Genomic DNA, 9,330 nt, shown 5'->3' with positions numbered 1-9,330 from the left:
AGAAGCTGGGGGAGGGAGGCAGAGCAGAAAGGTGAGGATTTAGGAAGGGGAATGAAGACCACCTGGAAAACAGTCAGCAGCAGGTGCCTGAAATACACTGAGAATGTACCTCACCCCCTTGGAGTGCTGGAGCTTGTGCCAAGCACGACATCCCTCACGGGGCAATTTCCACATTGCTGATGGCCTGCATCGGTGCCAACCCAGGATTACATTGCTGGCGTTATCTCTACATGGGAAAGAAGTACATATTCAATAAAACAACAGTACTCAGGCTGCACAGTAACACACTACCCAGTTACCAAACATCAGCATAAAGGTGGCCAGTGCAGAAGGATAAGCCAGGCTCAGACACTAAACCAAGGTCAGGGAACCCAGGCAAGTGCCTCAACAACTTCCACCTCATTTACTGTAAAAATCAGATGTAGGTGTTTTATGCACCACGTGAGGAACTGAGGGGGGAGCAAGCACAGCACTGTGGGTGGGGCAGGTGACTGCTGCTCCCAGAAAGGATTTTTAGCCTTGGGAATTTGTGGGATGCAAAGCACAGTCCCTAAGCAGAGCCTGCCCTGCGCTGCACTAATTGTGCAGTCAGTGCTGCCCAGGTGCCTAGCCTGACATTTTGAAGCCTGACTTGCAGAAGTGAAGAGCTCTTGCAGATAAATCTGCAATAACTGAGAATTTATACAACTTCTGACTCGGTTAGATGGTTGGCCATGTTCTATTTTCTGACAAAATCGGGCCATTTAGTATTTCTAATTGGATCTCTGAAATGAAAAGATATTTTTTACTATTCTGTCTGTATGGCCGAGTTCCTCGTCTGTAAAATAAGGACAACACCAGTTCTCGCTCCGGTGTTGAGAAAATGAATTCGAGTTTGTGAAGCACTTGGATACCATAGTGATGAGTCCCATGGAAAAGCTCAGGAGGAAATGAATAAATCTGTCTTCAGAACAATATTTGAATAGTCTGCTGTAAATAAAGCATGGGCCACACAGTGAACAGCGAGGAGAAAATAAAATGATTACTGAGTGAGTACAGTCTATTCTGTACAATGAGTGAGGCCAGGAACCTGTTGAAAGAACAGTGTGTGATCTAATTACAATTAAATACTTTATCATAATGCAGATGCATGGAAGGGACAAATTACAGTTGCACAGGCCACCTTAGTGTTGGTATTTCTAAACTTTTAGACTCTTGAATTTAAAAAAACCACCACTGTTAGGTGCAAAGGTGTAATACACATGTATAAATGATTTCCTCACCCTTTAGTAGTGGGAGACAATATATTTACCTTCCCTACCTCAGCCACTTAAGTGGAAAAAATGTTTTTCTCTTCTTGGCGATATCTCAGCCTTACAGCCAAGACTTAACGCTGTCATCCACACACTGACGTAGAGATTTAAATCCAAAATTTACCTTCTTTGGAAGTCTGTGCATGATCAGCAGAGACAGACTATTCTCCAGAGAGGGAGCCAGAGGAGGACCTTCATTTCGGTGATTAAAATTTTGTGTTTTGCTTGGAGTGCTTCCCATTCCAAGCCAGCCCCCTGGTTTTGATGCAGAGGCAAGGTTATGGAACAACAACTCCCCTGATCTTTATGACTCCTCAGTCCCGAGGCTACGCTGAGCTTTCCCGACTCCTGCTGAGACTTGGAGCCGCTTCAGAGCGGCTGTAAATTGCACTGGGTTATCTGTCGCCCACAAGAAGGGTGATGGAATTAGGATTGCACTGTTCAGTGCCACTCTGGTCGTGCCTATTTTTCTCACCGTGATTTCTCTATTGCTTAGCGGGATGTGAGGTGACACTGAATCGTTACACCAATTTATTGTTATCCAGAGAATTTTTCGTTACCGGGCATCCTCTGGCAGCTGGTTAAGGCAATTTGGGATAAGAAGGGGCTGCAGCACAAATAAAGACGTGGCTCATTAAGTTTAAGACTTAGAGCTATGAGATACCTTCAGTTTCACCTTCTGTGCTGCCTCCCTCGTGTGAGGCATCAGCTCTATCCACGGACAACTTCTGGCAACGTGACCTCTCCAATTATTCCTGATCTCCATCCCGATTCCAGCACCAGTGCCCAGCAAGGTGTGCTGTCTTTCATCCTTCAATAGGGGATAGATTTATTTTTTTCATTTATTTTTCACATTTATTGATCACAGATGTGGTTTTGCAAACTGCTCTGAGGTTAAAAGTCATCCTCTGGACTTTGCCGAGCAAATTCTAGGTTAACAGGTCATGTGCCAAAAATCCTCCAACCCCAGCACACACTTCTGTCATTCCTGATGTCAACAGCAGTTCCAGCTCCTCAGTGGAGTCAGGGAGGGTCATAAATGGAGGCAACCTTCCAATCACTGAGGTGAGTTTCCCAGGACGTCTGAGAGGAAGGTGGAGCTCCTTGAGTCCTAGATTGACAGAGTCTGAAACACAAGCAGGACAGTTGGTGTAAAATGCTTTTAAAGGCTTCCATCGCTAAGCAAGGGAGCTGCTGAGTTCTAATCCAGTGTTTGTTTATTTAAGGTTTTCAGAGGTAGGTGGAGGAAACCTAGAATCCAAGATGCAGTGTTTACTGGAATCTGATCCACAGTTTAAAAGAAAAGGGTAATGCATTTGTTATCAGGAAGTGCATAATGATGTGGGATGTGGCTCTCTGGGCATCCAGAAGGACAGAAATGCAGGTAACCCCCAAGGGGAAAGCCTGATGTTATTGCAGTGAACAGGATTTTTGTCGTCCGTGTCAGCAGAGTGAGATTTCATGTCTGGACGCCTGTCGTGGGATGACACCGTGCCACAGGTGCTCACAGCATTCTCAGTGACTGTATTTTCCTGGTTTGGTGGCTGTCATTAGTTGTTGATCTCAGATGAGATCATTACCGGCGACACACTGACCACTGAGTCTCCATTCCTCTTTCCCGCTGTCCATGGGAACACTTTCCCAGTGTCCCACTTCTCCCTGAGTTACTGCAACTCATCTTTGGACTGAAAGACTCCCTGCACACCCAGTAAGAGAGGAGACAGATGGTCCATGCCCTCTCGTGCGAACAGGATCAGTCTCCTCTGCATCTTAAAAACCACATAAACCAGGCCAGGATTCCAGGTGGTGTTTATCCCAAAGCATTTCCAACAATCCCACAAGAATGTTAATTACTGACACCAACAATCTTGTTCTCATTCATATAATGGGAATGCCTAAAGGTCTTACCTGAGGTTGGGCAGACACTGTAGGATCACACAGAAAAAGCCCAGAGGGGTTTTAGTCCAGGTTATCCTGACAGGAAGTCAGAAAGCAGAACCACAGAGAGGTGTTGGAGGTAGAGCAGCAGGGCCACCTTTCACATCTCCTGAGTCCCAGTGCTTCTGCTCTGTAAACACCATCACGTTTTCTCCTGTGCCAGGGGAAGTGAGACTGCAGTGTTCTGAGAGAATTCAAAGCGAGAGGAAAACCGTGGAGAGGAGAAAGGATAAGAACAAAAGGACAAGAATTGATGCTTAGTACACAGAAACAGTCATTTGCCTCTGGGCTTGGGAAATCAAAGAAACAACCTTAGACCAACAGCAGAGGATGCCTGAAAAACACACAGCCCGTTGCTCCCGGGGATCCCAGCACACCTTACAGACCTCCCCTCTGCCCGTGGCAGGAATCAACAGCAGCACAGCCCGGCCCTTTCTGTGTGTTACCTGAAAGGGTCAGCTGGGGTGTTTGGTCATATGGCTGGAATAGGATGTGTTGGGGAACTCCTGGAAAGGGAAAGAAAAGGACACATTACTTGTGAGGGATACAAACAGATCAGCCAGAGTTAGATGAGCAAGTCCACACAAAACCTGAGACCAAAGAGACTTGACTGGTTTGTCAACACCAACAACTCCCACAGGTGTCCTTCCTTTTGGTCTGTATCTCAGACTATGATTTTAGGTGTTTAAAACTGAATATACAGAAACAATTATTCCAGGAGTCATTGTTTGGATATAGTGGCTGAAGTGTCCCTCTGCTTTAAGTGGCAGGAACTGGAGGCACAGAGTGCTATTAAAACCTTGTGATAGAACAGTAAATATGAACAAAATTACCTCAGTCCACTAATTCAACAGTTCAAAACCAGTCATTGCTATGACGTGGTGAAGACAGGGACAATGAGCCACAGAAACAGGAAGGAATAAAGACATTGGACAATAGGTTGGGACAGGGATAGAGTCCTGTTTGCTGTAATGATCTTGTTCATGCGCTCTCAGAGAGCCCTTTAAAGTCAGAGTTTTGGCTTTGCTTCCTCCAACTGGAATGCTCAGACAAACCTCATCACCCTTTCAGATGCTGTGAAGGAATTTCCTATAAATATAATGGATTTTTCATGGAGGAAATATTGGACTTGTTCATTTTAACCACGTTGTCTGACAAATGGACAAGCTCGAACTGTTGTAAAATTAAACTGTTCAGAATAAGACCTGGTTTACAAAGGGCTTCCGTTCCCCAGGCTTGTAGTGTGCCACTGAAGGATGCCTGGAGTCCCGGGGGAATTCTTTTGCCATGGGGTCTGTGTACTGTGGTCGTGGTGCCTCCCAAAGCACCTTCCTGCCAGGAAAGGTTGTGCTGCAGCCCCTGGGAATGCTGCAAAAATCTGGACAAGGCCTTGGTGATGTAGCTGTCAGAGGAGAGCATGGAGGTCTCTTCCCAGAGAGCAATAGCAGGGGTACAGCCCTGATTTACTAAGGAGAGAAACAAGCTTCTGTTCCCAGCAGTTCCTGGTTTAAAAGCAGGGATATGTCTTGACTCGTTCTGCATAAATTTTATTTTTAAATCATTTCTAACCTCTTGCAATTTTTAAGCAACTCTAAAACCAGGGTAAATTAGCCAACATTCCTTCCTGGTGTTACCAGTCCACCCTCTTACCCCCATCAGCACAGTCTGAGTCTTTCTCAGCTGCAGGACTGAGCAATGTGGGGACACAAGGACAGTTTAAAAAGCAAAGAACACACTTTGTGCCAAGGAATGGTGCTGCACTGAGAGCTCTGGCAGGGAAAATGTGGGCAGCCTTCAGACAGGTGAAGAGTCTGACTCCTCAAGCTCCAATCTGACACTTCTCACAGACATTCATTTCACTTTTTTGTTGTTGTTTAAACGTCCCTTCAGGGCAACACTTCTGCAAAAACATCATCATTCTCCCACCTTTCTATGCTCGTCCCAGGGGATCGGTGATCAAAGCCAGGAGAGCAGACCAGGAGCTCCGAAGGGATGTGGAACGTGGGTGAAGGAGCCGTGAGCCCTCGGCTCTCCCTGACAGGTCTGGGCACTCGGCACGTCAGGATCGCTGGGTCTGCTGCCACACAGGGGTTCTGCCGCTGCTGTTATTCCCTCAGCACCTGAATGGCAGCTCTAAAATCAAATTACATGAGTGCTACAGGCTGCAGTCCCTGGCTGAGCCCTGAAGTCAGACAAATTGAAACAACAAATATGCCCGGATAGCAGTTTCCTAAGAAATGTCATCCTTACGCTGCTCCGCTTTTCCTCCTAACGGAACCTGACGGGACTTATCGACTGCCCGGTATTCCTGCAACTGCATCGGAAGTTATTGATTCTGAGAAATATGAAATGTGTCTCAGAGGTCAGAATGTGACTCTGTCCAAGTGAGACACAAAGGTGTTCGGAGATGCTGAACGGAGCAGGAGGAGCAGCAGAAAACCACAGGCTGGGAGTTGACTCCAGCAGGGATTGGTGGGGTTTGAACACCACTGCTCCAAGATGAGGTGAAGGTGCTGATCCCAGCTCCTTGTGACCAGGAACCACCACACAGTAAATGTTGCCCAGGCTGTTGCTCCACCTTCTTCCCTGCCCACTAATACACATTTTTTGAGGGATGCTCTTAGAAGGACCAGAAGTTGAAATGCATTTCTTCCTCCTCCCATAGTGGAAGGCACATGCTGGCAGGGGAATCTGGGAGGAAAATGCTCTTATGCTATACAGGCAATGGACGTTTTGTGCACAAGCAAGATGCCTTCACATTCCCAAAGGAGTTCAGCTAAGAAGCATCACTACCAAAAACTGGAGAGAATTTAGATGCTTGGAACAAACTTACACTGCTGAAAGTGGGGAACTGGTAGAGAAAGATGTTCAGGCTATCAGAAGTTGTTATCAGAAGTGCCCTTCGTTTCTGAAAGCACAGAAGTGTAGGTTTTCAACAAAAATCAATTTCTCAAAAAGACTCTCCTTCTGTGACCAAAAACCTTTGGTGAGGGCTGAGAAGAAATTGAGGTTTATGTCTGTATCATGTGGACATTTAGATTCCACGAAGCAAAGCAATGGTATTTTTCAGCCGTGAGCCTTCTGAGGCAGGTAACAAATAACAGAGATTTGACAGAGGGAGAAAAGCTTTCTCACAAATCTCCTGTTTTCCCAGTCCCAGAGGGCTGCAATCTGCCTCTGACCCCTCTTTCAGGCTGGCATTTGCTCTGTGATCTGTTGGGTTTGTGTTTTCAGACGGGAGTCCAGTGTTTTCCTGCCAACCTCCAGCAATCACTAGCACTCAGCTGCTCCTTCTGGGGTGTCATCACGGTGTCCACCACTCCTGAGGCTGCCAGGATATTCTGGGAAGCACTGCCTTTGGAGAAAGCAGCACAGGGGACCACAAGGCATAGTATGGCTGACTTTTTTTTTATGTTTACTGCTACTACTGCTGTTAACATGTGTTTTTACTAAAGAGCAGAGTTCATGAATTATGCTCAGCTTAAAAACAAAGCTGTAAAAAAGTACCAGTGAAAGACATCAGGAAGAAAATCCTCAAAACCACTCCTATTCTCTTCCTGTCTCTCTTTTTTTTTTTTAAGTTCTGCCTCCAATTTCAGGCAAATGCAGCAGTGCCTGGGGTGTGGTGCCTGCAGAAGGCTCCTGAAGAAGCACCTGCTGTGCACAGGCTCCTGCTGTGGGATGGGAGCAGTGGGAACTCAGACCCAAGAGCAGGTACCTCGCTGTGAGCAGTTTCCACACCAGGAAGAGGAAGAACTTGGTCTTGTTCCTGGCTACAGGTGGCTGAGACACGTGAGAGGTTTCACTAATTCTCAGTCGAGCCAAGTGAATGATGCCTGTCCCGTTAGAAGTGACAAAGGTAAGGTATCTTGCACTTCGCCTAAAATGGACACCAGAAGAGGGGTGGGTTTAGATGGGATATTGGGAAGAAATTCTTGGCTGTGTTTGGTGCTGAGGCCCTGGCACAGGTGCCCAGAGCAGCTGTGGCTGCCCCTGGATCCCTGGCAGTGTCCAAGGCCAGGTTGGATGGGGCTTGGAGCACCCTGGGCTAGTAGAAGGTGTCCCTGCCCAGGGCGGGGGGTGGAACAAGATGGTCTTTAAGGTCCCTTCCAACCCAAACCATTCTGGGATTCTATGATCAAGAATGTGGGAATGCCAACACAGCCTGGAGCGTGGACAAAATCCCTGCTTGGAGTTCCTGGCCCCGGGGTGGGTAGGGTGACACTGCAGCAGGAGGGTCCAAACCACAAAGATAAGTGCACATTAAAGTTGTACACCAACTTACTTATGAACTTCTAGGAACTTAATTAACCCCAACCAAAAGCCACAAGCAGACTTTGGGAATTGAGCAGTGACGCTGCTCTATGTCAGCTCCCACAGCGGGGATTTTCCCTCTGACCAAAGGGATCCCTTTTTCAATGTATGGGGAAACACAGGCAGCAAAAGAGATGGTGTGAAAAATTAGCAGCATTTACAGTTGTGTTGGAAAGCCTTGTTCACATCAGAACACCTTCCCCAGGTACTTGAACAAGAGAATGGGGACTTTAAAAAACAGGGAAACCTGCACAGGGTGCTCAGTAAATCTGAGTGGAGTACACCCACCTTAAAGCTCAACTCCTGTATGGAATTTTTACCTGGAGTCCAGCTGACACCAGAGGAAGGGGTGAAAAGGCTCCCAGCTCTGTGAGAGGTAAGAGGAAATGACAGAACTGACAGCACTGGACACTGCTGGGTCACCAGAGAAAGGGGAAAAATGCAACCCTGTGTGATTACAGTCAAACACAAATAAATATGTTGGAAAAGAACATTTTCTATTTCCTGCAAGCAGTAAAGTTTGGGGGGAAATGGCCTATGACAAATATTTTTCTCTGCTGGAGGCAGCAGCAGGGCTCTGACAGGCACGTTGGAAAACAGACCATACGTTTGTGCATATTCAACAGCCCCACTGGGAGACATCATTTCTCAGGCTGCCGTTGGGGTTGTGTTTGGCACTTGAACTGTTTCGGGGGCTTTGATAGCCCAGGATCTGTGTAGAGGATGTTTTGTTCTGAGGGAAAAGAGCACGAGCACATGACCAGAAGCTCTGATCAGCTATTGAAAGACCCAGACCAGCAGAGCTCAACAACACAATTCCTTTGTAATGGAAATGCCATACCTAGGCATGAAATTAGGAAAGCAACGTGTACGAGCAGATTCCAAGAAGATCGAAGTCATCCCGGTATTCCTGCCCCAGCAGAGAAGGATGCAAAGTTAAGACACCTCTGAGTAGTGAAGTGTCGACCTGATTTAGCTGCCCAAGCAATCAATGACGGATCTTTATGAGTGTTCAGGAGCCCTAACACACAGATCTTCCCAGGGAAACTGAAAAGAGCTAATTAATAGCCCAGACAAACAGAATGAAATGCAAAGCTGGACATAGATCTTTACAGCCCGGTGCTGACTGCGCTGAATTCTTTCCTTGCACTCCCAGCTGACCCCAGCGAGGCATCAAGATTAATGCTTGTACAAAAAGCTTTTACTTTCCACTTTTTGTAAAGCACTTTCAGGCTTTACACTCGAGTGTTTCGCCTGGCTGCAATCAGAGATAGTTTAGTCTAGACTTAGAGACTTAGCTGGATTTTGCTGTCCCTTGTCCTGCTTCAGGCAACCTGAAGTGATACCTCTCTCTGTCCTTACTGCTCTGGCCACTGGGAAGTGAATGCCCTGATAACTGAGGCTGTTTAAGTGCAGGTTGCTCAGCTCCGTTCGTGTCCCCTGTTTGCAGGGCAGTTTGGGACCTTCTGGTGCCCCGAACTCCAGCGAGGTGATGATGTCACTGAGAGTTAACACACAAACCCCTGGACAGGGGCTTTAGAAAAGTCATGGAAGTCCTCCTTGTTCCCAAGAGGTGCAGCATGAGGGCCCTCAAAGGAGCTTCAGGAGGAGTTCCAAGGGTGGCCTTGAACATGGACTACTTCCCGGGCAACATACTCGGGGTATTTGGCTTTTTCCAGAACAGGTAAGGAGACATGAGTCTGTGGGACACATGGCCAGCCCAGCAGAAGCAGCTCCTGCCCTCCTCCACCAGACCACGGCCATTTTGATCCAAGTATTTTAGGTA

At 47.1% G+C, this 9,330-nt stretch overlaps 1 protein-coding gene and 1 long non-coding RNA gene across 12 annotated transcripts in view; one reads left to right on the top strand and one right to left on the bottom strand.

The window, feature by feature from the left end:
* Positions 1-9,330, top strand: part of LOC108445930 — a 32,802-nt gene that overhangs the window by 2,405 nt on the left and 21,067 nt on the right. For 3 of the 5 annotated variants that reach the window (XR_001860981.1, XR_001860980.1, XR_001860983.1), the window contains exons 3-4: positions 6,465-6,621; positions 6,812-7,089. This is a non-coding gene — a long non-coding RNA (uncharacterized LOC108445930). Of the gene's footprint in view, positions 1-6,464; positions 6,622-6,811; positions 7,090-7,749; positions 9,260-9,330 lie in introns of those variants that run through there. The other 2 variants (XR_001860982.1, XR_001860979.1) reach the window with 2 other exon arrangements.
* LOC108445928 overlaps positions 1-9,330 on the bottom strand; it is a 22,418-nt gene that overhangs the window by 1,701 nt on the left and 11,387 nt on the right. For 5 of the 7 annotated variants that reach the window (XR_001860957.1, XR_001860958.1, XR_001860960.1 and 2 more), the window contains 5 exons: positions 5,157-7,110; positions 3,677-3,736; positions 3,201-3,414; positions 1,957-2,418; positions 110-226 (listed from right to left, as the gene is read on the bottom strand). Coding sequence is in view for 1 of the 7 variants with exons in the window: in XM_017731138.1 (XP_017586627.1) it covers positions 6,807-7,110 (304 nt within the window). In the remaining 6 variants the exon portion in view is untranslated. The remainder of the gene's footprint in view (positions 1-109; positions 227-1,956; positions 2,419-3,200; positions 3,415-3,676; positions 3,737-5,156; positions 7,111-9,330) is intronic. The other 2 variants (XR_001860962.1, XR_001860963.1) reach the window with 1 other exon arrangement.

This window comes from Corvus brachyrhynchos, unplaced genomic scaffold, assembly GCF_000691975.1.
Source record: "Corvus brachyrhynchos isolate BGI_N302 unplaced genomic scaffold, ASM69197v1 scaffold164, whole genome shotgun sequence".
Taxonomy (NCBI): domain Eukaryota; kingdom Metazoa; phylum Chordata; class Aves; order Passeriformes; family Corvidae; genus Corvus; species Corvus brachyrhynchos.
Note: the sequence above shows the minus strand (reverse complement) of the source record. Positions and strands in the feature narration are given on the sequence as shown.